This window comes from Pelophylax lessonae (genome assembly GCF_965119305.1).
Source record: "Pelophylax lessonae genome assembly, chromosome: 6".
Taxonomy (NCBI): Eukaryota; Metazoa; Chordata; class Amphibia; order Anura; family Ranidae; genus Pelophylax; species Pelophylax lessonae.
In genome coordinates, this window is record NC_138773.1 from 246,764,272 (window position 1) to 246,792,199 (window position 27,928).

The window sequence follows — 27,928 nt, forward strand, 5'->3', positions numbered from 1 at the left end:
GAGGCCCCTAATTTTACAACAAAAAAGTGGGAAAACTTATTGACTCGAGTATAAGCCTAGGGTGGGAAATGCAGCAGCTACTGGACCACCACGAGACACAAAACAGGGGCTGCGGGCATGGTGCAGGAGATGGTTCAGGCATGGTACAGGAGATGGCACAGGTCATGGTACAGGCATGGCACAGATCATGGTATAGGCATGGCACAGATCATGGTATAGGCATGGCACAGGTGATGGTACAGGCATGGCACAGGTGATGGTACAGGCATGGCACAGGTGATGGTACAGGCATGGCACAGGTGATGGTATAGGCATGGCACAGGTCATGGTACAGGCATGGCACAGGTCATGGTACAGGAGATGGTATAGGCATGGCACAGGTGATGGTATAGGCATGGCACAGTAGGTACAGTCATGGCACAGTAGGTACAGGCATTGCACTGTAGGCACAGGCATGGCACAGGAGATGCAGTGCTGCGGGCATGGTACAGGAGAATGTCCTGTACCATGCCCGCAGCACTGTATGAGGAAATGTCGGTGAGGCGCCTTCGATTTAAAAATGGCACCGCCCGGCGCCAACACGTCACCGTGCATGCACCGCTGATGCTCGGGAAAGCTCGTACGCGTTCGGCTATTCCCAGGCATGTGGCGCATGCGCAGTGACATGTCGGCGCCGGGCGGCGCCATTTTTAAAAAGTAAGTGAGCCAGTGACTCGAGTATAAGCTGAGGGGGGCTTTTTCAGCATGAAAAAACATGCTGAAAAACTCAGCTTCTACTCGAGTATACACGGTACACTATATTGTCAAAAGTATTGGGGCATCTGCCTTCACACACACATAAAGTTTAATTGGCATCCCAGTCTCAGTCCTTAGGTTTAAATATTGAGTTGGCCCACCCTTTGCAGCTATAACAGCTTCAACTCTTCTGGGAAGGCTGTCCACAAGGTTTAGGAGTGTGTCTATGGGAATGTTTGACCATTCTTCCTGTAGTTCATTTGTCAGGTCAGGCACTGATGTTTGAGGAGAAGGCCTTGCTCGCAGTCTGCTCTAATTCAGCCCAATTCTATCGGGTTGAGATCAGGACTCTGTGCAGGCCAGTCAAGTTCCTCCAACTCACTCATCCATATCTTTAGGATCCTTGCTTTGCGCACTGGTCCAAATCATTTGGTGGAGAGGGGATTATGATGTGGGGTTGTTTTTTCAGGGGTTGGGCTTGGCACCTTAGTTCCAGTGAAGGGAACTCGTTAGGCGTCAGTATACGAAGAAATTTTTTGGACAATTTCATGCTCCAAATTTTGTGGGAACAGTTTGGGGATGACCCCTTCCTGTTCCAACAAGACTGCACATTTTTGGGGGCTTTCTGTACATCCTCTGTGTACAGAACTCCTCCAGGTTGCCATATTTGTAATATAATATAATGTATTTTATAGAAAAATACATTGCTGCGGATTGAAGAGGAAAAGTAATTTTTAATAACTTTCAATTACAATATATAACGTTACAGTTGTACACCATAACTATATATTTTTTTATTTGCTATTTTTTTTCCCATGAAAGTGGAGTTACCCTTTAAGTAAATGCTGCTGTGGAGGGCTATGTTAAAGTAGGCCTGCTGCTTTGCTCAGCATGGCCAAAGCTCTTCTTTTGCCATGTCCAGGATAACATAATGTCCTATATATTTTGTTACTAGCCCCTTGCCCCAAGCAATACAAGTAACCTTGGACCTCAGTAGGAGAAATATCAGAAGCCATGGTGAAAAAAGATTTGCTACCCACAATCCAAAAAAAAGCAGGGATAAATCACATTTATATGACTGTTTATTTCCTCGTGACTATACTTCTTGACAAGATAAAAAAGTCCCTGTGTGGGACTTAAATCCCATTGCTACTTATATTATTCAGTAGGCTAAAAAATGTCCTTCACTAAAGATGCAATCATAGGCAAGATTTACATGTTGAACAAGCAGAACACAACCCAAGTTCTTCATAAATAGAATGGACCTGCTTTGGTTTTAGCTTTCTTCATATAAACACACTGTAATTGAAACAGAAGACAACTGTCTTTAGGCACTGTTGCTTGTCCCAGTCAGCTAAACAACAAATGTTGCAGAGGGTAGATGTCTGTCTGTTATTGTGTATATCCAGGAAGTATAGATGAAAACCGCTGTTCAAACCTCATTTTAACCAAAGCTATTCTTAATTTTCGAATTTGTTCAGCTTACAGATTGAACCCTGATAAATACTTCTAAAATATCAGCTAACCTAAGTCACCTGACCAGAGTCACTGTACTCTGCGACATAGGCCATAGATGAATCTAACATCTACAACCTCCTATTTTCCTTTTTTTTTGTCAGAAAAACTTTATTAGGTTCGTACAAACCTACAGGTTCCAGAACTAAACAGATATCCAAATACCTCTATTGCATATGGTTGCAACATTAAAAACACTCTACCGATTCTCAATTCCAGTCCAAAATGAATACAGTTGATGCTCGCCGTTCAAAGTCCCACTTCTCCCCCCAAAGTGTACATCAACCAACTACAAAAATTGGCATACAAAATTCCATTGACGTGGATTACATTACATTTCCATTGACTTGGAGTGTCGCATTTCATCAAGTAACGTGCAGCAACACATTACCCTAGCAATCTATCCGTGACCAGTTCCTTGGCCAGTCCAGGAATATTTAACCATCCACCGCATACTTTTTCAAATTTGAATGGGCATCCTCTATGTTGGTAGATGACCTGTTTATAGCTGAGAGTGGTGCCCATATAAGTTTCCCATTCTCTATGGGTTGGAAGGGAACTACCTTTCCAGTGAAGCAAACAGGGCTCTGGAGACTGTTTCCTTAACAAATGCATCTGATATTACATCATCTAGCATACCTAATAAACAGCATTTGGCGTCCAGGGGTATAGTACACTAAAAAGCTTGTTTAATGGTAGAAAGTATGGTTTCCCGGTATCTATGTAACTTTGGACAGCGCCATAGCACATGGATAAGATATCCATGGTCCCTGCCACATTTAGGACAGGCAGGGTCAGGGAGAAGTCCCATCTTGAATAAGTTAACAGTATAGTGTACTCTCAACAAGATGTAGAGTTGGGAAAGGTGCTGAGAGGTATTTAAGGAATTATCATGCACCACCTCCAATGCTATCTCCCATTGCTTGCTGGTCAATTCCCCCAGTTAGGACTGCCACTGTTCCATTGACTTGCAGGGATACGCTTCCAAATAGATGGAGAGTAAGGAGGCATAACATAACAGCTAGATATGTTACCTTTCTGTATATTACAACATTGCAACAAACACACAATTGGGGGTTGGAGAAAGAGGAAAGTCTACCAATATGTACAGTATTGGGCCGTGACTGTATAGTGCAGTTGTGCATAGTAAAAGTGCATAGACTGCTGTATATGATGTATAGTTTGTAAAGAAAACAATTACAATAATTTCCCCACCCTAAAGATATGTTTTAAATTTGTAATGCCATATGTACGCCATTTAGTGGCATACAATGCAACCTCTAATTTACTACTTGTTGTAACAAATAGGCAATGTTTCAACCCGAATTCAAGCAAAAATGAAATTTAAATAGTGCATTGTACATCAATCAATCTTGATTCCAAACACCTTATTCCAAACATCCCGCAGTGTAATGGATCAAAGTCATAGTTTCCTCTATGAGCCAAGCTATCTTCCTGCCCTGGGGACCAGGCATTTTCCCCGCCGGTATCTTCTTGGGCACCGGTCTACTCACCGCCTCCATGAGTTTTCCTGCCTCTGGAGCCTATGAGAGAGGATCTGCCTACTGGAGGTGTCGCCTCCAACAATAGGAGGTTACGGCATCATAAAGAAGGACCCCTGGACGTAAACTAGAGAAGAGAGTTTGTCTTCTGTTGCCTACATTCAATTGTGGAATACCATAACATTTCCAACAATTCTACAATTAGCACATGGTCACAAGCAAAATGTTAATATTTTCTTTGCTCAAAATGATGAAGAGCCCTTGCAACCACAAATTTAAAAAAAAATCTATAATATCTATAAATTTACTGTCCTGTTTTACACAGCAAAAACAGCCAGAAAGGTGCAAATAGTTGGATTTTAAAATGTGTGCAAAAAAAAAACAAAAATGTAAATTCAAAAGTTTTGGTCCATGCCTAAACTGAATTATTTATTGCATTAGTTTTACTGCTCAGCCTATACAGTCTATTCCACTTTCAATGCATTCGCCATCTTCTGCAATGATTTACCTTCACTTTGCAGCCAGTTCTCAACAGCTCATAAAGATTTTATGTGAAAGTTAACCCATTGGAGCTAAGCCTATTAAAAATCTATATTCTTTGAAATCCAGTGTATTAATTGCATTGCAATGTGTGCTGTGCAGGCTCAGAAGGTGTTAACCAACTTGGAATTTATGGGTGATCTTTAGTTCAGGATTCTTAGTTAAAATGACTACTCAGAAAAAAACTAAAGTATGCATTGAAAGTAGTGGCTATATGGCTATGTTTAGTACAAATTTAGTCAGACTAAAGGCAGTAACCTCATTGTGTGCTTGTCATTTAGGCCATAAATACACTTTTAAAGTATTTTACTGTATTTCTGTATGGGTTTTCTCCAAAACGGGCAATTAAAGGAAAATACATTTACTTTATGTATGTTTTTCTTCATTTTAAACCTTTAAAACAAAGTCCTACTTAAAAACCAACTCTGTGCTCTTTTTGTAAGGTCCCTCAGGCCTGGTTCACACTTGTGTGATTTCAGATATTCAGAGTCGCATAGACATTATTTTCAATGGTGTTCTTTCACATCAATGCAACTCAGCATGGAAACATTTTGGAAAAAGTTTCCTTTACTACTTTGGTGCAATTCCAGCACAATTTTGACCCCAAAGAATATGCAAACCTCATTCAAATAGCACCACATAATCGCACTGAAAGTCAGATTCAAAAATCGCATTGCAGCAGTGTGAACCTAGCCTCAGGCCAGGTTTAAAATTTAAAAGCAGCTCAAATACCCACCTCCTCTTTGGCACTGTTTCCGGCAGTACTGCCTTTTTGCCACAAAGCGTCTTCAGTCTTTCGGGTTAACCAGTGTCATTCAACACTGGAGACAGGCTTGTAGGACATCATGGACTGACCCCATTAGGCGGTGTCACCATGGCTTCCTGCACTTGCTGTATAATGGCGCAAAAAGGGGCACTGATATCATGACATCTCTGCATCATTGAGAATCATCGGAAAGAAGAGGACTCAGTGGGGTTTATTTACTAAAGCTGGAAAGTGAAAAACCAGACTCCTTTCTGTATAGAAACTAATCAGCTTCTAACCTCAGCTTGTTCAATTAAGCTTTGGCAATAAAACCTGAAGGTGATTGGTTTCTATGCAGAAATGAGCCTGATTTTTCACTCCCCAGATTTAGTAATTAAACCCCAGTGTGTCACCTAACCAACCTATAGGGTCCTTTCACACAGGCGATCCAATCCGATCCGCCTGTCAGTTTTTCAGACGGACCTGATCGGATGCTCCATGCATCCCTATGGGGCAGCGGATGTCAGCAGAGACATCTCCGCTGACACCCGCTGCTATCCGATTCCGATCCTTTCTGTGAAATCCAGACAGACGGAAACCCTATTTTCCATCCGTCTGGCAGATCAGATCGGATGAGAACGGACAGGCGGTCCATTCTCATCCGATCTCCCATAGAGGACAGCGGGGATCTGACAGCTCCGTCTCTGCACACAGAGCGGAGACGGAACTTTCATCCGCCTGCACAGCGGGGATCGGCGGATCGATCCCACGCTGAGCAGAACAGACTCCATCGGCGGTTGCGCCCGTGTGAAAGGACCCTAAGTTTTCTGAAACAAGTATTAAAAAAAATATATATAAACTTCTGGCGGGGCTTATCGGGGGGTTGGGTGTCTCAGAGTTGGAATTTAGGCAATGGGGGCAGCAGGGTGTCTGCTATAACGATTGTTAGCTTTTATAGGTCGCTTTTATTTGTTACAGCGGTCTGACTCCGATAACTTTTGGACTGAAATTTTTGTAATAGCAGTGTGTCCAGAAAACTTTTACAAACTAGTTGCAAAGTTTTTAGCAAGCTTCAGGGGCAGCTTTGTTCAAGGTTTTAAAGCACCCTTCAGCTTTAGTTTGAGGATTTTGAACAGATCGAATTAGAAGTGTTGCCTATCACTTTAAACATTCTGCTAGCAGGCTTCTATCAAGTTTCAAGGAGTGCTGAAGCCTGCTAAAGCCTGCTAGCAGCTTCTTTAAAGTGACAGCCATCTCTCTTGTTCGTGTCTGTGTTAACCACTTGCCTACTGGGCACTTTTACCACTTTCCTGCCCAGGCCAATTTTCAGCTTTCAGCGCTCTCACGATTTGAATGACAATTGCGCGGTCATGCTACACTGTACCCATATGAAATTTTTATCATTTTTTTCACACAAATAGAGCTTTCTTTTGGTGGTATTTAATCACCTCTGGGTTTTTATCTCTAAAGCCCCGTACACACGTACCGATTGTCGGCCGTACATATTCGGCCGACGATCGATCGGCCGATTGTAGGCTTGTTAGTATGATGCTTCCGACAGCCGACAGCGCACTTTCGGCCGAAAAGAATCTGTCGTGCAGGCATTAATTTTTTGTTGGCCAACACCAGAACGGCCGATTGTTCGCCAGTCAGTACAGAATTCGGCCAACAATCAGCAGATTTGCAAGACTGGGCATGCTCAGAGAAGAAAAAACACAGGGAAAGTTAACCATCACATGACATCACTTCTGCAGTCGGCGGACAAAATTATTGTGCAGTCTTTTGCACTTTTCAGCGGACAGGACAGCCCTGGACAAAAGACGGCCGATCGGTCGGCCGACGATCGGTACGTGTGTACGAGGCATTACAAAAAAAAGAAAAAAAGACAGAAAATTTGGAAAAAAAAAGTTTTTCTTATTTTCTGTGAGTAAATTTTGAAAATAAATAAATTTTTCTCCTTCACTGATGTGCGCTGATGAGGCGGCACTGATGGGCACTGATAGGCTGCACTGATGGGCACTGATGGGCACTGATGAGGTGGCACTTATTGGCACTGATGAGGTGGCACTGATGAGGAGGTACTAATATGCCGCACTGATTAGCACTGATAGGCGGCACTGATGAGCACTGATAGGCGGCACTGATAGGTGGCACTTCTGGGCACTGAGAGGCGGCACTGATGGACACTGAGAGGCGGCACTGATGGGCACTGAGAGGCGACAATGATGGGTGGCACTGATGGACACTGACGGGTGGCACTGATGGGCGGCACTGATGGGCAGCACCATCAGTGCCCACACTCAGTGCCCATAGTGCTGCTAGTCAGTGCCCATCAGTGCCTAGATGAGCAGACACTGATGGGCACTGACTGGCAGCACTATGGGCACTGATGGCGGGCACTGTGGGCACTTATGGCATTTTTTCCCTCTTATGTAATCAGGGCACTGGTGATTAGTGCCCTGATCACATTCCTCTGTGTCCCCTTACCGCCAATCGGCTCTCCTCTTCCTCACACTGCAGTCTCTGTGTGAGGAAGGAGAGCTGGCGATGAGAGATGATCTCATATGTTTACATATGAGATCATCTCTCATTGCATGGTCCGATCACATGGTAAATGGCCGCTGTGATTGGCCATTCACCACGATCTGTGATTGGCTGTGTCCAAGGAACACAGCCGACACAGATGTTCCCCGATGCGCGCTCGCGGGAGCGCGCGGGGAGCCTGTCACTGGGAGGCCATTTAAAGACGGCCTCCCGGAAATTAGAGCCCGCGCTGTAGCCGTCTTTTCGGCCGGAAGAAGTTAAATAGCCTCAAATGGGAGCTGAAGGTTGGAAAACATTGAAAATGCATGCTGTACATGCTGTTTCTATACAAGTTAAAGCCCTAAAGGTCCAAGTCTATGTATGCACATTTGATAGGGGCAAATGTAATTAGCTAATCCCAAAAGAGCTATGCCATGGTGTAAAATGTATGTTACCCTAAATATTTTTTTTCCCTTGTATGTGTTCACGTATGTGTATCCTATAAATCATAGTATCTATTACTGTCATATATATTCCATCTAAAGTACCAGGTTGATCCTGCCAGTCACCATTCTTCCTTGTTCTAAACTGTGATCTGTGCTTGCGTGGTCAGTTTTCATCCGTGGCTGGTCATTTAGAGTTACAGGACACTGTGCAGACACAAAGCATGCCTGTATTAGGTATTTTGTTCAGCCATTATGCCCTCCGATCAATCACAGCCTTCCTCTTGAACCCACCCCCTCTTTAGGCACAGCCTGCATCCTGCTTCAGGCTGAGCAGACTATGGCATACAGGCACACGGAGTGTCTGCACAGTGTCCTGTAACCCCGCCCCCCAGTATCGGTAAGAAGAAATGCATGGTTACATGACAGAACTTTTTAACCTTGTAAAAAAGGTCTGAAATATCAGCAGTTACAATGCCTGCATAGTTATAACTTCATTAGAATGTCTATGACAGTGATGGCGAACCTTGGCTCCCCAGATGTTTTGGAACTACATTTCCCATGATGCTCAACAGAGTGCATGAACGTCATGGGAAATATAGTTCCAAAACATCTGGGGTCCCAAGGTTCGCCATCACTGGTCTATAACATTGTATGTTCACAACTGCTTTAAGCTGAGCTAAAATGTCATTGACTTTAAAAAATACTTTGTCTATGCAACACCAAATTTTTTAGGCATTATGTTGCAATCCCTGGATAATTGTATGAAAATAAGAAAATATCTGATATAAACTTTGATTCTCTATGCACATAAACATTCCTCAAATATTTTATGTGGTGAAGCATAAATGACTGGGCTGGTTTCTGAATTTGGCTTATCTCTTTACTGAAAATGCAAAAGCTTGCCATTTGTCTTCTAATTTTGGTGTGCTTTTGTATTCTGATGTCATTGTTTTACTATATATGTTATTAAAGGAGAAGTCCAGCCAAAGCTTGTTTGTTTGTACTTCTCCTGTGGATTCCAGGAGTGCAGTTTTTTCTGTACTCCTGCGACCCATTTTCAGCAGAGAGCAGGCTGAAGTCGGCTCTCTGCTGACGTCACAGAGTCGATCCAGTCTTGGGTGTCATCACGACCATGGAGTCAGGATCCGCTGACATGCTTGGACCGGCACCCAGCTCAGATTCTCAGCGGCTCCCGTCCCCTCCATGGCCCAGCACTCCAATGAGTGAGGAGAGGGCAGAGCAGAGAGCTGTGACTGACAGCAGCTCTGTGCTCGGGGAGCTGTGAGAACCGAGCGATCGTCAGTGTTCGATCGCTCGACTCTCAGTGTAGAGGCATCGAGGGACAGATGCAGCATTGTACTGATGCTGCATCCACCTAGGTAAGTATAGATAAAAAAAAATACCCATACATCTCTTTTAAATCATAGGAAAAACAGTAAACTCTAAATAAATCAGTAAACAATTGTGCAGTGAGTTATTGACTCAATATTAGGAGAGATAAAAGGGCGCTTCTCTTTTTTTTTTTTTTTCTGATTATGTCCATTTTATGGGAGAGGGTTACTCCCTTGACTACCGTACATTCTTGTACTTGGCTCTGGAAGTCTGAAGTGTCATCTCTTACAGCTTTTGTAAGAGTCTTGCCTCACACTTTATTCCTAATATAAGCCATAAGCCAGTTTTTTTTTTTTTTTTTAACAGAAACGTTTTTATTCATTTCAAAAGCAAGGTACAAACAAAAAAATACAGAGTATTTTTGTGCTTTTCCACTGCTGGTAGCGCATGGTATGGTGTAGGAATGGTTTGGTACGTTACGGCAGCGCTTTTCCACTGCATGGAACCGAACGGTACAGCTCTCTAAAACATTACCACCTCGATTGTGGTTCCAAGAGGTACCATACCCGGTACCATTTTCTTTGCATGCAGTCACTACTAGCCATTGATTGGTCAGAGAATCCCACCCACCCTGTTGTTATCCCACCCACTTAACTTTAGTACTACTTTAGTGGAAAAGCAAACCATACCGTACCATACCGAAACCGATCCAACACCGTACCATGCAGTACCAGCAGTGGAAAAGCAAACCGGCCCAAGCAGGGCCGAGTAGAGCCGAGCTGGTACTTGCAGTGGAAAAGTGCCATTCGACACAACAGGGCACATTTATAAAGCTTTGTTTTAAAGAAAGTGAAAGTTTTGGATCCACATGTAGTTTTTCTACTGCAGGTATGAAAACGTTTTCTATTATTTTTTTTTTATAAATGATAATATCACTATTTGTTTTTTTTTTCCTTTTTCATTATTCTATTTAATGTCGCAATCTTCCAGAAAATACAGTATACTGTATATCAGTTTAGTACTTTGTGAAATTAGTCAAATACATGTTTGTGAATTAGAAGGTAATTTTGAATTACATATTGTTTTACGTTTGCTTTAATTTCAGGTGATTCTAAGAACTGCGCCTTGCTACAGGGTTGCAAAAATGTACATTACAGGGGTCTGTTTGACTAATCTAGGAGATAACGGTTTATTTTTAATAGCCTTCATATCTTTTCACTGATTATAGGAATGACTCAAAATAATCAAGCTATGCAATTTGCTCTGGATGTCCAATATGGACGCATTTGATATTTGTTGACAATTTTCCAGCCCTAATGTGTATTACCATTATGTGTTCCTAAAGGTTCATTGTGCAAAATTGATATCTCCATTATAGATGGATGCCAGTGGGCTTAATCTTATAAAACTGGCAAGACATCCAATAGAGTTTTTGGCTTTGTCTCTTGCCACCACAGGGTCTTTCTCTCTCTTGTATTGCAATAACAGGAGGCCTAGTTGTCCCCTATTTATATCTTGCAATAAAAAGTCCAACTGAACTAGTAATTGAAATCCGCACAATGCAATCCAAGTGCATCAAAACAACAGTAGAACAAAGGCTTAGGCCCTGTTCACACCTGAGCGTTTTTCAGCCCATAAAACGCCCAACCAATCCAAATCCAAAACGCCCAATAATCAAAATCCCATTCATTTCAATGGCCCCTGTTTACATCTGAGGGTTTTGTCCCCTGAAGCAAAACACCTGTAGTTCAAAAAAGTACAGGAGCTTCTTTTTGGGTTGATCAAGAGCTATTCTGGTCCCATAGGAATGCATTAAAACGCTGTTATCGGCCTTTCACCGGCGTTTCACAGGCGTTTTTCAAACACACAGGTTTTTCTCCACCCCGTTTAACACACCCATTTTTTAACATAAATCAAAACGCCTGCAAAAAACGCCCCATAAAACGCCCAAAAAAAAAGACTGAAAATGATACGCTCAGGTGTAAATGCAGCCTTAGGCTCCATTCACACCTGATCTTAGTTATTTTCCAGAGTTTTTCGGGCATTTTTTTTTAAAGTGTTTTATTCAGCTTTGTGCAAGTGTTTCTAAAGCATTTAAAAGCAAAGAAAAAATAGGGGGTTTGGGACTTTATATGAGGCAACACAAAGACATGTGCCTCCATCCCTATTATCGCACGATAAAAAACATTTTGAAGTTTGGGACTTTGTATGAGATGTGTGGCCCTATGTGACTGATAATTGTGCAACCATAATAAACAACACAGATCATGATGAATCACGTTTTATTATACTCGTATCCAAGGTGATGGATGATGATACTAGCAAAACATGTGAAGAACAGCAATGAAGGGTATGGATTATACATGAGAAATTACTACCAAATCTGAAGAGAGTCCATAAATAAAAATGGGGGTTTGGTCCCACCATATGGCCATATCGTGCTCAAGCCCACTACTGCGTCAAAGTACCCCATTATCAGTGGGTCCTACACTATCCATGAAAAAGAGATGAATCCAGCCCTTCTAACCCTTGGAGACAACACTCCTTGCTGGGAAAAATGTGCAAATGCACTACAGGGGACTCCTCCTATATCCATTTGATGGTGGACACTGATTGAGTACAGGTGTATGTGGGGGGTGGGGAGGGCTGCTCAACCTCGATAGTCTGGTCAGACCGAATACATAATAAACAGGCAAAAAATTTGTATAAATACATGTATATATAAGATAATCATGTATATGGCTGTGAAACAGCTCTATGTGCCCAGCCCTTATATTGAAACTCACAAGTTTGTTCCAAGTAGAGTTGCAGGATGCATTCTCACTGGTCCATCACCAATCACTTTTGCCTTTCATCCACCCTTGCACTCTTGTTACTCTCCTTTCTCTTTCTTAGTCTGCTTCACGGCTCATGCACTCCTCTATACTCCAACTACTCTTCATCTATTACTTTTCTATTCACTCCATGGCTGTTGGCCTTGGCAGCTTGGTTCTCTGGCATGGACAATTCACCATCTCTCCTTACTTGCATACGTGCTAAGCTTCTTATATCTTTAATACTTTATTATGATACCATGATATTATCATTCTAGAAACCCATTGTGGTCAATTGGAGATTTTGGTGGTCCCCACATGAGGATTCACAGCATCCACAGATCCCACACTACAGTCACCTACGTGTGCAGGTTTTTGCCCCCTCAGCTCCCGTGTCAGGCATACCCTCCAATGGCACATCTCTACACATCCTGCAACTCTACTTGGAACAAACTTGTGAGTTTCAATATAAGGGCTGGGCACATAGAGCTGTTTCACAGCCATATACATGATTATCTTATATATACATGTATTTATATACATCATTTTCTCTAGATACACGAACTACACCTGCTCCTGATAAGTGTTTTTACACGAAACGCGTTAAGATTTTCATGAAGCAAATTTTACATCATCAATTTTGTTTCATCATGTATTTTACTGTATTGTTACTTTACTTGTATTTATTGTTGACATTCATGTTGTTTAACAACATGCATGTACTGATGTTACCATTGCTTTGCCATTGCTGTACATCCATGTATAATCCATACCCTTCATTGCTGTTCTTCACATGTTTTGCTAGTATCATCATCCATCACCTTGGATACGAGTATAATAAAACGTGATTCATCATGATCTGTTTTGTTTAATAAAGCATTTAAAAAGTGCATTACAAGTATTCTACAGTTTCAGGCGTTTTTGTTTAACCATTAAAAAGCACTAGGGGGGGGGGAGAGGAAAATTAGGGGTGGATGGTTGCTGTTTGAGCAAAAAACAAGGACAAAACACTTGTAAAAAAACGCTCAAATCAGGCCTTTCTGTTGAAGTCTATGGGGCCAAAATCACTTGTAATCTGCCAAAAAGAAGATCATGTACTTTTCTGAGCAACAGGCATGAATTGTTGAGCATTTAGAGCTACAAGCTTCAAGCAGGAAATCACTTAGGTGTGTTTGGGGCCTTAAAGCACTTTCACACTGGTTCGCTTCAAAACTGCCAGTAAAATGCGTTAATAGAGCGCTTTAGTGGAGCTTTTTGTGCAGTTTTTAAAGAACATATGACTCAAAAACTGCACCAAAAATGCTTAGTGGGGGCGCTTTTGAGGCGGTTCCCATTCATTTTGATGGAGAGGAGTGTTTTTGGTGAGGTTATTTTACCTCCCCAAACGTGCTCCAAAGATGCTGCAAGCAAGATTTTTTTCAGCGCAAAGAAAGTGCATCGCCCCAGTGTGAAAACATTCACTGATTTTAAAGGGAAGCATTTTTTTTTTTTTTTTTTTTTAGCTTTTCAGGAGCTTTTTTCTTTAAACACAAAAGCACTTGGAAAAACTCCTCAGTGTGAAAGGGCCCTTACAGTTGTTTTTTTTTTTAAAAAATCACTACAACCTCAGTAGAAAAGCCTATGCCTTGCCAGCATGAAGCAGAGTAGTAGTAGTTGTTCTTAGCATGGCAGAAGTATTCTTTGTGCAAAGATCTGATGCCACCTGCTGAGTCACAGCTAGAGCTCTCCAATCAGCAGAAGAGCTATAAAGTTCAGTATGGAGTAAATCAAATCTTTGCAGAGAGGCCATTGCTTTCACACATAGGGCAAGGGTGTTTCTCTGCAGCTTGCTGGCAGAGAACAGTTTTTTTCTACTCAGGATGTGGTTGTTTCCCTAAAGAAAACAGACTCTAAAGCCCCGTACACACGTACCGATCGTCGGCGAACGATCGGCCGTCTTTTGTCCAGGGCTGTCGGTGTCTGTTGAAAAGTGCAAAAGACTGCACAAGAATTTTGTCCGCCGACTACAGCCGACTGCAGAAGTGATGTCATGTAATGGTTAACTTTCCCTGTGTTTTTCCTTTTCTGAGCATGCCCAGTCTTGCAAATCTGCGGTCTGTCGGCCGAAATCTGTACTAACTGGCGAACAATCGGCCGCTCTGGTGTCGGCATACAAAAATTTTAATGCTTGCATGACAGATTCTTTTCGGCCGAATGTGCGCTGTCGGAGGCATCATACTAACAAGCCTACAATCGGCAGATCGGTCGTCGGCCGAAGCTTTTCGGCCGACGATCGGTACGTGTGTACGGGGCTTTAGACCCCTTTCACACGGGCGAGCCGATCTGATTTGCCTGTCAGTTTTTCAGGCGGACCTGATCGGATGCTCCATGCATCCCTTTGGGGCAGCAGGTGTCAGTGGAGACATGTCCGCTAACACCCGCTGCTATCCAAGATCCGTGAAATCCGGACGGATGGAAACCCTATTTTCCATCCGTCTGGAGGATCGGATGGGATCGGATGAGAACGGACCGGCAATCCGTTCTCATCCGATCTCCCCATAGAGGACAGCGGGGATCTGACAGCTCCTTCTCCGCACACAGAGCGGAGACAGAGCTGTTATCCGCCTGCTCAGCAGGGATTGGCGGATCGATCCCCCGCTGAGCAGAATGGACTCCGTCGGGCGGTGTGCCCGTGTGAAAGGGGCCTAAAACTTTGCATTCCTTTTTGTTTTGCTGCACCTGGAAAGAATGTTGCTGATTTAAACTGAAAGTTTCATTCAGGTTTAGCCCTCATTCACACTGGAGGCGGGTTTAAAATCATCTGAATTCAGCGCGATTTCATTGTGAGTTGGGGGGCAATTTGAAAGACATCTGTAAGGGTTCATGCACAGATGTCTATTGAAATCTCCCCTGAAGTCGTCAAAAGTAGTGCAGGAACTACTTTTGGAAATTGGTGCAGTGCGGCAAAGTCGGCGATGCCGTTGCTATTATTGGGCTACGATTTGGCATGTGATTTGACATGTCAAATCGCAAGTCAGATGGCCCGATGTGAACGGGGACTAAGGGTCAGTTCACATCTGAATCACGCTGGAAAATGGCCTGAGTTCCTGTGCGATTCAGTGCAGTGCTGTTGGATCACAACAAAACTTGTGCATGTACTGCTTTTAAAAAATAAACTGTGGCACCATGCAATCTGGTGTAGGCAACACACTGCGTTTGGGGGGTGTTAGGATTACTTTGAAACCCATAGCAGATCACACACCCAGAGCATTTTGAACGCGGTTCGGGATACACACACGGAATGTGTTTTTTCCGCACCACGTTTTGGTGTGAACGAGCCCTTAAAATAAAAGTAAACAATCGAGGACAACAGGTCCCCCTCCAATATGCTTTGGCAGATGGGTGGAGTTGCAGCAATTTTGACAGCCAGTTTCTCATGAGTAGACGTTGATTCAGTCGAAGTGTTTGTAAAGGAATATGTACATTTTGTGAAGCTATATTCTGTAAATGCTCTAATAAAGTTGTATTAAATACTGCAAAGTTCTGAAATGCATCAGCCCGTTGTATGGATGTTAGCACTTTTCTGTGAACTTTAAGAACTTCTTCCATTCGTTTCTAAAGAGAAAGTTTTCCCCTTTACCTCTAGAATGAAGTCACCCTGCTGAGAAATGAAGTGGCACAGCTGAAACAGCTTCTTCTGGCTCATAAAGATTGCCCTGTAACCGCCATGCAGAAGAAATCTGGCTATCATAGTGAGTAATGTTCCATTACCCATGGCCTTGGGCTACGTCAGTGAAATACTGCCAAAATGAACCACGCTTCTATTAATACAGGAAGGTGCACATACACTTCTAGTGTTTAACATTAAATATTGAAAATAGGGGAAGGGTATTGCTAGCTACATTTAGATGCTGTTTAAACAGAATTAATTTCCACTCTCCTCTGAGTAATATTTTTTTGCTGCACTTGATTAACTCCACTGTATGTCTCTAGCACTTTAAGCTTTTAAACATTTTTTTCAATAAACACTGTTTAATTAGTATTGTATGTGGAAGATCCCTCAAGCTATTGTATTTCAGCTATGGGGTGTAGAGTATGATTAACATATGCAGAACACACTCAAAAGCCTCTCTAGTGCCTGGAGAAAGATGCATAAAAATATATGAATGTGGATTTTGACAGTTTATTTTCATTGGTTTGGGATTCATGCTGCCTGAACAAGGAATTTATTCCCACGCCTTGAATTAAAAATGTGATATTTCAGTTATACATACACAGAATTTTGATGTATGGCTGGTTTGGAGGTAACTGATGTCATAGCTTACAACTGTTTTAATGTTTGGTCCCTACAGGAAATTAAGATTGTAGCCCAAATATAGGCATTGTTGGGTGGAGTTTGATGGGTACGAGTATGGCTTAAACTGTTCCTAAAATATTTTTCTTAAAGGATAAGTACAGTCAAGCTCGTTTGGCTGTATTTCTCCTGTGGATCACCAGTTTTCAGCCAATAGCGGCTTGAAGCCCACTGTCCGCTGGCGTCACAGAGCCGGTCCTGGCTAGGGAAAGGTCTGGGGTCCACCCAGGAGACTGGACGGGGGTGGGGGGGGGAGGCAGAGCAGAGAGTCGGTAACTGACAGTCACCAGCTCTCTGCTTCCAGAGAACTTAGAACCGAGCGATCAGCAGTCTTTGATTGCACGGTTCTCGGTCTTAGAGCCGGCAGGGGACAGATGCAGCATTGGACCATCCACCTAGGTAAGTATAATTTAAAAAAAATAAAATAAAAAATCCCAAACTTCTCTTTTAAATAAATAGGGACTGCCAAAGAACACTTGGACTTCTCCCACTCCTGCTTTTCTGGTACTGCACCTAAAATTCAAATAGATTGAAATGTGATTTTTACCATTTAATTTATACTTTAGTAAAGTGTTACTAAAGGCAAAATCTTTTTTAGTTTTGGATAGATTGAAGAGAGATTAGAGCCTCTGTTAGATTATATTGCTGTCTGTGCCCCTGTTGGAGAGATTCACTCTCTCTAGTTATCCTTTTTACCATTATCATCGAAAGTGGAAGAAGAAAATCCCACATTTTGGGTTGACATCAGAACACTGAGAGGGGAATCTTCCAATGGGGGACTCTTGTTTTGGTGCCCCTGGAGACACCCTGGTATTTCCTCACTTTGGAGGGATTTCCACTTCCTGTTTTGGCTATGGGAAAGGAAGTGAAGGGAAATATCCCCAATAGGACACAGATGGCAAAAAAAAAAAAAATGATAGGGCTTAATATAACCCTCCCTTACTCTATCCAAATAGGAAAAAAAAATGCACTTTTGCCTTTAGTTACACTGTAACATTTTAAAATGGTGAAAATGTTTTAATGTAATACAAGTTAATTTTGAAAAAGTGCAAACATTTGTTGGTTGCATATGCATTCACCCAATTAATTAAGATTTGGTAGAACCACTTTTGCCTGCAATTACAGCTGCAAGTATTTTCGTCCCGGCTTTGCACATTTGGATCCTGCAATTCGCTTTTGCCCATTCTTGTTGATGAAATTTCTCTTGCATTCAGAATAGAATGGAACTGTTGGTAACATTAATTATGTAGTCTTGCCATATATAAGACAACTAGGTTCTATTGTTTATGCCACTCTGTGTAGATTTGGCTGTGTGTTTTACATTTATTTTTAGGGTATCACCACAGGTATAAAATGATTGTTAAATGGGGATCCAGGGGATCCAGTGCACATCACACTTCTCACAGTTTCTAATCTGAGCAGTGTTTAGGTATAAAACTGAAATTTTTATTAATGTTAGGGCGGGCTGTGGCTCTTTCCCAGGCTGAAGCCAAAATTGTGGGTGTTCTTATGGGGGAGTACACCAGCACTGAAGCTCCCACACCCTCTACTTTCTGCAGCCCTCTGTGTAATATTGCCCAGTCTATACCTCCTCTGCTACCTTACTTGTACATTAAATACTACAAACAACAACAACACAAGCCTGCAACAACACAAGCCAGATACTACACTTGTCTCAGAGAGAATAGTGTAGTAGGTCACTTGTGTTGTTAGGCTTGTGTTTTTTTTAATGATTGCCCTCCTCTGCAGCTGCTGCTATTTACAAGCCAGATATTTACAGCCTGATATTTTATCTGTTACAGTTTACAGCCTGATATTTTATCTCCTCTTGAAATAGCATTAGGGTCTGGGCGCAGTCAAGCTAGTGTTTTAGGTACATTTAAGGGAGCAGAGAAGGAGCAGACAGGGCATGATTAGATGGAGAGTTGGCAGCTTGCAAAGGAGGGGGGGGGGGGCTGTGCGGACTCTGTATGCTCCCTTCATCATGCTCCCTCTCCTCTGAGCTGTCACTTAGAACTGGTGGCATCTCCTTTGTCAAGTGTTTGTCCAATAGCAGTAGAGGGCGATGGGGCCAGTTATCTGCCAATGCTGTTTAGGAACCATAGCGCAGATTTAAAGTGGTTTAAAAGGCTTAAGGTATTTCCTACCCTAAATCATTCTGTGTATTAAGGTAAAAAACCTAAAAACCTTCTGTACAGATGATCCCCCCCCCCCCCTTCCCAGCTCCTCCTTATAATTACCTGAGCCCGATCTTGATCCAACACTGTGCCTGAGAGCAGCAGCTCTCCTCGCTCTTTCCCCTCTCACTGGAAATGGAGGCTCCTGCTGCTGTCAATCAAATCCTGTGAGGAGGGAGTGGGGGAGGGCCAATCCGCACTGTCCGTGCCTATAGATGCAGGCAGCACGGCTCAGGATCAAGCCCGCACGAGTGCCCCTTAGGAAGCGGATTCCTATGGGGGCACTCGCAGAAAAGGTGGAGCCAGGAGTGCTGGCGGGGGATTCCATAAGAGAAGGATCGGGGCTGCTCTGTGCAAAACCATTGCACAGAGAAGGTAAGTTAGAGAAATATTATTTTTTTTAAAAAGTTTACAATCCCTTTTTATAGAGGGAAAAGTGCTACGCCTGGGGCATGCATAAAACATTTTATACGTGTCAATAATTTAATACTGAAAGGTTAAATTCTGCCCATGCGTAGGTCTCTTAGAGATTTGGAGACGATTGCCCTAGAGCTGCTATGTGTTTGGGTTTATTCATCTTGCCCCCAATCTTGACCAGTTTCCTAGTCTCTGCCAATGAAAAAACGTCACCTTAGCATGATGCTACCACCACTCTTCTTCACTTTGGTGAATTGGGTTCACAAAGAACTTTGTGCTATGCAGAAAAAGTTTTGGCCTCTTTAGATCAGAAACTTTTTCCCATTCTTTTTCTGTGTCTCCTGCATGCCTTTTAATGATATCCAGATAGGGTTTGATATGTTTTTTTCATTAATAGCTCTCTTCTTGTCACTTTTCCAAAAAAGAAAAAAATTCTATAAAAAAAAAAAAATTTATTTTAAGAGTCTGACTGACAGTTGTCCTTTTGAATAGTTTTTTTTCCCCAAGTCGTCCATGAAACCTAGGACTCCTCCTACCAGGACAGAAAACATGTTAACCCCACCAGATAAAAGGTGGTCTTCTAGTCCTCCCCCTTCAGTATTAGTGTTACTTTAGTGGGTTAACGTGCCTGGAACCTGGTTCTTTGGGTATCATAGTCTGTCCTATGGAGACTTGGTAGAGAATCCTATACAGCCTTCTCCTGCTCAGTGCGATACCTCATACCTGCAGGTTTGTGGTGGCTGCTTATCTCCTGTCCTCAGTGTCTGGGGAGGGTCAAGACTGCTGATGATGTCAGGGGAGCAGGAGGGATGGTCTCTGTCCGCCCCCAAAATGGATGCATCCCGGAATGGCAGCGTCCTTGCAGGCAGCGTGGCTAGCCGAGCAGGAGTGGGAAGGAGAGCGCATTTGCCAATCCAGCAGGATGGACTCCCCTGCAGCTACTGCTCAGGCAGCGGACGCAGGCTCTGGCACCAGCACCTCTCAGGTAAGCCTGGGGACTCTTCCCTCTTGCATATCTTGTGGGGCTTTTTCTCCTCCATCATAAGCTTTGTGGGGCTTGGTGAAGGAGCACCTTTCCTCTCTCCTGCACTGGGGTGTGTTTGGAGATCTAGGTGGACTGATTCTCAAACTAGGATTTCTTTTATGTTTTGTTTGCAGACCAAGGCTCTGGACAAGGTCCAGGCGCTACTACCAAAGAGAAAATGTGCAGTTTTGCGGGGCAAAGCTAAGCTCCTCGTGGAGTAAAGTGGTCTGCCGCACGTGCATATACAGTTTAGTGAAGGATGACCCAACTATATCCTCTCAAAAGATGCTCACTTCAGTTAGAGATGGGCTTTCTCTTTTCTCTACCTTTTAGTTTCTTCAAGACCCTGATTGACAAGATGTGGACTCCCACTCAGAGTCAGGCCTCGGATAGGAGCTCCGCCACAGGGTGCAGAAAGGGAGGATCCAGAAGAGGAGACTAGGTCTCCCCATTCCTCGTACAAAAAAGTGGGTACTGCCCTCACCTGTAACTGGTCACTGCAGCAAGGAGCATTGAAAAAGCAACGCATATGAAAAAAAACAAAGAAATTTCCAAGCTCAACTTATAGACCAGCCTGCTACCAACCAAACTGACCTATCCAACAGTATGCATTAAAAACAGGTGTTTAGTTGCACACATTTGCAAATACATGCGTAAGCCACAGAGCCCCATTTTCTTTGGACCTAACTCTTTTTTCTGTGAGTATCTAACAGTGGAAGCACAAGTATTTAAATGGACAGGTGTAGGGCAGATAAACCTGAAGGGAGCCCACCCCTTCTTAAAGGCACGGTAAGTTGAGCTTGGAAATTTGATGTTTTTTTTTTTTTTTTTTCATATGCATTGCCTTTCCAATACTCCTTGCTGCAGTGACCAGTTACAGGTGAGGGCAGTACCCACTTTTTTGTACTATAAATTATATTGACCAGGCAACTCACTGACACCTTTGCTGCCATAGTGCTATGGGCTGGGTGTTCACTGTGCTTTTAAGAAGGGGTGGGCTCCCTACAGGTTTATCTGCCCTACACCTGTCCATGTATGTTGAATCTGTATTTTATTCATTTTTGTAAGCTAAACAAATAGACATAGGAGCAGTATTCCATGGTCATAGAAAGACAGTATTGCCAAGACACAATACAAAACAAAACATATCTCCAAGCTTTGGAAAAAATAGGTATGGAAACCGGAGTTACGTTTTCCCTATTCTGTTCCATACACTCGTTTCCTACATAAGAGATGAGGTAATTAAGAATATATCACGTTTAATCAAAACGAAAAAGAAGAGAGAGAAAAAAAAAAGGCAGAAAGGGAAGGAAAAATGAACAGGGATGGCATATAATAGAGAGTAGAGGCAACATAAAGGAAGGGGAAGGATTCTACCCATGAGAAGGCCCCGAACCGTCAAATTCGGCTGAGAACTGGAAATGTAGCCATACAGTCCACATAATGGAATGAAGTTCGCTGTTACCAACATCCCATGCTATCATACTTTCCATGTGTTCGAACTTGTCCATTTCACAAGCCCAATCCGAAAGAGAGGGAAACTTCTGCTGTTGCCAATTTCTAGCGACAACAGTTCGTGCAGCTGACAGGAAATGACGGATTAGACTCGTCTTGGTTGTTTTATATGATCCTGGATGCAAGGATCATTTGGAATTTTGTCCCCAGTAAGTTTTTCATGTATGTTAAGGATTGCATCCCAAAATGGAACAATGTGCGGGCATGTTCCCCAGATGTGTGACATGTTACCAGGTGCCTGGAGACACCTCCAACATGTGTCAGGTATTTTGTGCAGTATAGTAGGGCAGCGATACCACCTAGACACAATTCGGTAATTACGTTCCTGGGCAATAGAGGAGGTAGACATTTTAAAAGAAAGCGCCAATGTTTTGCCCCATTCAATATCGTCAGAAGGAATGTTCAATTCCCATTCCCATTTTGAGAGGAATAATGGTGAATTCAGGTGAGTTACTTGTATTAAAATCCAATATATCTGGGATAACTGATGTTCTGGTCTCCCAGTCTGAGACAGCAGTGACTCAAAGGCTGTTTTGAGTCTAGTCAACTCCCTGATATTCGACACTTTGTCTATAAAATGTTTTAGTTGGGTATATTCTAGCCAAGCTCCAGATGGATTATGGCAAGCGGAGATCGATTGGGTTAAAGGCATTATTTTACCACTATGCAGGGTATGAGCCAGAAGGGGGGTATCACCCTTCCTCCATGACAAAAATTTGAGATTATTATAAGTAGGAGAAAAAGATGCAATACCAAATAGTGGGGTTACACCTGTCCATTTAATGCATGTGCTTCTATTGTTGGAGACTCAGAAATTAGAGTTAGGTCCACAGAAAATGGGGTGCCTTGCCGGGGCTCTGTGACTTGCGCATGTATTTGCAAATATGTGCAAACGTAACCCCTGTTTTTAACGCATACTGTTGGGACAGATCAATTTGGTTGGTCGCAGGCTGGTTGGTAAGTTGAGCTTGGAAATTTCTTTGTTTTTTTTTTTCATCTCCCCATTCCTCACAGGAGGAATCCGGATTGGGGGAAGAGCCTAAGGATAGGGAATCTGTCAGGGGCTTTAGGTACAAGTTGTCACTAGAAGATGTTGATTGGTTTAAAAGCTGTCTATGTCACACTTGAAGGAGAAGGTTCAATTATCAAAACATGATCTTATGTATGAAGGAATGCATTAGAAGAAGGCCAGGGTTTTTCCTGTGCACAGCTCTCTACTAGATACAATTAGATTAGAATGGGAGAATCATGAGAGGAAACCATTTTTCTCCAGTAACCTGAAAATGAGGTTTCCTTTTGATGATGACACGGTGCAGCCTTGGAACAAGTATCCTAAGTTGGACGCGCCTCTTTCAAAAATTTCCAAGCATATGGATCTAGCCTTTGATGACATGGGTACGCTTAGAGACCCAATGGATAAGAGAGGGAATATCCTGTTGTGCAGGGCCTGGGAGGCATCCATTATTGGTCTTAAACCGGCCTTAGTGTCTTCTTGTGTAGCCAGAAACCTTATGGCTTTCACAGATACCAGATACAGACTCACCTGTATGCCAGGACACCAAGGGATCAGATCATTAAATCTTTCCCACTTCTTTTCCAGGCAGTAGGTTTTCTGGCTGATTCCTCCGCCGAGTCGGTTAGAATGGCAGTTAGGACCCCTCGGCTTTGATCAATTTGGCCAGAAGAAGTCTCTGGCTTAGGACATGCTCAGGGGACTCTTCTTCCGTTACGTATATGTGTGGTCTTCCCCTGTGGTCTTCCCCTAACAGATGACCAACTCTTTGGCCTCGAATTACAAGAAGCTCTGGAGCGTATGGCTGACAGAAGTCGTTTCCAGAAAATAAAAAAATATCCGACTCCCTGAAAGTTTTTTTGAGGGGGGGGGGGCGGACAGCAGGGTCCACGAGAGAAGGAGGCCATCCCCAAGAGGCATTGGATTGGCCACAAAGGCAGAGGTGGGGGGGTCTTGTTTAACCCTCCTCAACAGCCCGCCAAACTACAATGACTCCTGCCGCAGAGTGGGAGGAAGATTAAGGGCCTTCCTCTCACAGTGGACGGGGATCACTTCGAGCCCTTTCATTTTGGATCTGGTGACCAGGGGGCACAGATTGGAATTCGATTCCCAGCTGCCAGAGAGATTGTTATTCACCAGCCTGCCCAGAGATCGAGTAAAGGCAACTGCCTTAAGTCTCCAGATTTTTTGTTGAAAATGTAATCTTTATTTGCATAAAAGATATACAAAAAACAATACTTTTGTCGGGGTACATTCTCCCATGTACTGCGACGCAGCGCATAAATACACTACATTACAATACATTTCCGGTCATACTAATAAATACATTCAATCACATACATTCATTCTGCGGTATGATGCCTGATGTGGTGTGCGGAGTAAGGATACCCCGTGCCATCACATCATGCATGACGCCGCAATACCCCTGAAGCATGAAACTAAATAACAGTGTCTATACGTTACGTTACTCAAACTGTATCAATACTAAAACATTTCAAAAAAGCAACAGGTGTGATGGGGGGTGGGAGAGGGGGGTAAGGGGAGGGGAATGAAATCACAGGCCCGAAGCTTTATTGAATGGACAAAGACACACAAGGGAGAGTGGGGGAAGGGGAAATCTTCAGACCTCCTCTTCCTCCATGAGATCCATCAGGTTATAGTCTCTGAGCAGACTGTGAACCAGTCTGCGACAGTCCTTGATGGACATCCTCTCCCGCTGGTGGATAAGGCGCTTTCTGGCGCACCATAAAGCGTCCTTAAAGCAGCACAACACCCGCCAGGCGTTGTCAATGTCCTCCTGGGAAAATGTTCCGTGAAAAAGTCCATTCAGCACAGCAAAATGTGTGATGGCAGTCTGTGGAACAAAGTCTCTAAGTTCAGGTTCCAAGGCCCTCAACAGGTTCTGTGCAAATGAGCACTCCCAGAAAACGTGGAAAGACGTTTCCTCATGGATGATACAAAAGGGGCAGTGCCTGTATCTGCACAAGTTTCTGGCATGCATAAATGTCCTGAGTGGCAAACCCCCCTGGACAGCCATCCACGCCAGATCTTTATGCCTGTTGGTGAGTCTCTTTGAAGAAACATTCCTCCAGACCACTTTGCAAGTGGCTGAAGGGAGGCCTGGAACAGTCTCAGCAATGTCCGATGCTCTGATCAACTTGTAGATAGTTTTTGGCTTCCACAAGTCGGGCTTAACTCCATGTAGCCCCAGCTCCTTGATGAACTTGAAAGTGTCCAAGTAGTACCAAGGAGTGTCCCAGTTGTAGGGGATGGAGCTGTCCCATTTGTCCCATCCAAGGGACCTCCAGAGAGGCAGGAGGAAAAAACGGGACATGGAGTTGCCTCCAGAGTCCGAAGTTCTGTCAATCAAAGTTCTGCGGATGCAGTTGCAGGCAAAGAACACCCCCAGTAACGTTGCGATGTCGGGCACGCCCTTACCGCCCTTGAGGGGTTCCTTGAACATGACTGCACGCTTCACTCTGTCCATCTTGGAGCCCCAGATGAAGTGGAACACCGCCCTGGTGATGGCCTTGCAGGTGTTGACCCGGGGGGGCCAGGCCTGGGCGAGGTACTGCAACACAGGGAGGATCTCGCTGCGGAGTACCAGTGTTTTCCCTTCGATGGTGAGTTCTCTGAGGCTCCATAGTCCAAACTTTTGTCTCATCTTGGACAGTCTCTCCTCCCAAGACTTCAGGGCTGCGCCCTCAGCTCCAAACCAAACTCCAAGAATTTTGATGAAGTCCGCCTTGATGCTGAAAGGGATTGATGCAGAAGAAGGCAGGAACCACTTTCCGAAGAGCATGATCTCTGACTTCCCGCAGTTGACTTTTGCCCCTGAAGCTTTGCCGAAGTCCTCACAGGTCTGGACGAGCGAGTCGATGGAGCGCTGATCAGCACAGAACACCGTTACGTCGTCCATATAGAGTGAGCACTTGACAACCCTTCTGTCCGGTCCCGGTGCGGTGATCCCTCTGATCTCTGGGTTCTGTCGGATGCATTCGGCAAAGAGCTCTATACAGCAAACAAAAAGCAGAGGTGAGAGAGGGCAGCCTTGTCTGACCCCAGAGAGAACAGGGAAAGGGTCAGTTTTCCAGCCATTCACCAACACCGTACTACAAATGTCATTATACATCACATTCACATACGAACAAAACATGTCCCCAAGACCAAACCTGCGCAGAGCTCTGCACATAAACTCATGGGAGACACGGTCAAAGGCCTTTTCCTGGTCAAGACTGACCAGGGCCGCGTGCACACGGCGGCCTCGAATGTACTGGACCGTGTCCCGGACAAGCGCGAGGCTGTCCGCAATCCTGCGACCAGGAATGCCGCAAGTCTGATCCGGGTGGATGATCTGTCCGATGACAGATTTCAGCCTGTTGGCCAGAACCTTGGCGAGGATTTTGTAGTCCACGTTCAAGAGAGAGATGGGACGCCAATTTTTCAGATCCCCTCTCTCCCCCTTACGCTTATACAAAATCGTGATCATCCCCTCCCTCAGCGACGGAGGCATTGTGCCCTCCACCACCATCTCCTCGTACAGCTCGAGCAGGTCCGGGCCAACGAGATCCCACAGCGCTACATAGAGCTCCGCTGGGAGACCGTCGCAGCCCGGGGTCCTGCCTTGCCTAAAGGATCTGACGGCAGAGTGCAGTTCCTCCAGCGCCAAGGGGGCGTTGATTGCCGACATACCTGCAGGATCAATTTGGTTAGTGATACCTGACAAGAACCTGTCGGCCTCAGCCGTATCTGTTTCTTTCGGGGAGTAGAGGTTGGTGTAGTAGTCGCTGACAACTTGCATCACAGCCTCCTTCCCCTTCTGGAGTGTTCCGGTCTCGTCCCGCAGCTCAGACAAGGGAGTGTGTCCTGAGTGGAGTTTCCTGAAAAAGAAAGAGTTACATTTCTCACCTTTCTCAAGATTCTCCACCTTGGAACGGAAGACGAGGTGCCTGGATTCTTCCTCGAAGTGTCCTTTCAGGCTCTTCTTGGTGTCCTCCAGGTCCTGCCTAACGTCCCAGCCGCAGTGGTGAAGGTCCTGCAGGGACTGCATCTGACGCTGCAGTCTCCCGAGTTCCCTCTTCCTGGCACACACTTGCTGGCGTCCCCTTGCCTGAAAGAAGCTGCGTAGCTTGACTTTCACAAACTCCCAGTAGTCACTTACCTTTCTGAAGAACCTCTTGTCCTCCTTCCAGGTAATGTAGGCCTCCCTGAGTTCCTCCAGCAGTTCCTCATTTTCCAGCAGGGTACCATTCAGCTTCCAGGAGCCCGGACCGGGGGCAAAGCCCTCGCCCAGGTCACCCCGAAAGCGAATGGCCCTGTGGTCAGAGAAAAAGCAGGGGACCATGGAGAACCCGCGATGTCTGACTGTCTTGGAGGTGAGCACGAAGTCTATCCTAGAACGCACGGATCCATCAGGACGGCACCACGAATAGTTCACGGAACCTTTCCCCATGGATCCCACGGCGTCCTTCAAGGAAGCCTCCGCGATCATCTCCTTGAGCAGCCTAGACGTGGTGTCGAGCTTTGCGTACATGCTGGAGCTGCGCCCATCCTCCTCAATCGGACAGTTAAAATCACCGCCGATTACTACTGCCCTGGTGGTGACGAGTTGGGTCCGCAGGGTCTGGAAAAGCTCCAGTCGCTCATTCTTATCTGGGGAGGCGTACACGTTGATGAGCCTAACTGGCTATCCCGCCCACGAGCCGTCTACGACCAAAAGACGGCCACAGACGAGCTCCTGGACGGAGTCAACCGTGAAACGACCACCCCTGACAAGAATGGCTACCCCTGCAGACTTACAATCGACACCCCCGGACCAGTAGGAGGGACCATGGGTCCACTGGGAGGACAGATGAGTGTACCTCCTCGAGAAGGGTAGGGCACACTCCTGAAGCATGTAGACATCACTCTGCTGTGTGGAAAGAAATGTCAGCGCCACCTGTCTTCTAGACGCATCCTTGATGCTCCTAACATTAATGGAAAAGATGGAGATCTCTGCCATCATGTAAAGGAGATGAAGGGGCTAGTTAGCAGGTGGGCTGAACTTACCTCCCCTGAGGGGGGGGGTGGTTCTTCCACTGCCTCTTGTGCCTGTCCAGTGTCCTGGTTCAGGCCGTTCTCCTCGAGGATGCTGTCCATCAGGTCCTGGGTGAGGTCAGTCTCTGGGGGAGCCAGATCCTTACCTTCCTGCATTTCTCCTTCATCTTCCCCCGCAGGCTCAAGGTCCTCGAGGTCCTCCACCACTGGGTCCAGTCCAGCGATGTCATCTTGCTGGGCCACGGTGGGCCGCTTGGTGGGT

At 44.6% G+C, this 27,928-nt stretch overlaps 2 protein-coding genes across 4 annotated transcripts in view; one reads left to right on the forward strand and one right to left on the reverse strand.

Annotated features, from left to right (window-relative positions):
- The window catches only part of ATF2 (activating transcription factor 2), a 186,344-nt gene that overhangs the window by 121,087 nt on the left and 37,329 nt on the right, over window positions 1-27,928 (forward strand). For all 3 annotated transcript variants that reach the window (XM_082260775.1, XM_082260776.1, XM_082260777.1), the window contains one exon: window positions 15,777-15,882. In XM_082260775.1, coding sequence (XP_082116901.1) covers window positions 15,777-15,882 — 106 coding nt within the window. The remainder of the gene's footprint in view (window positions 1-15,776; window positions 15,883-27,928) is intronic.
- Window positions 24,154-26,974, reverse strand: LOC309557910 (uncharacterized protein; the record flags this gene model as incomplete). The annotated part of the gene is made up of 2 exons (XM_082260774.1): window positions 24,154-25,641; window positions 26,350-26,974. The coding sequence occupies 2 exons, from the start codon at window positions 26,972-26,974 to the stop codon at window positions 24,251-24,253; spliced, it is 2,016 nt and encodes a 671-aa protein (XP_082116900.1). The 3' UTR covers window positions 24,154-24,250.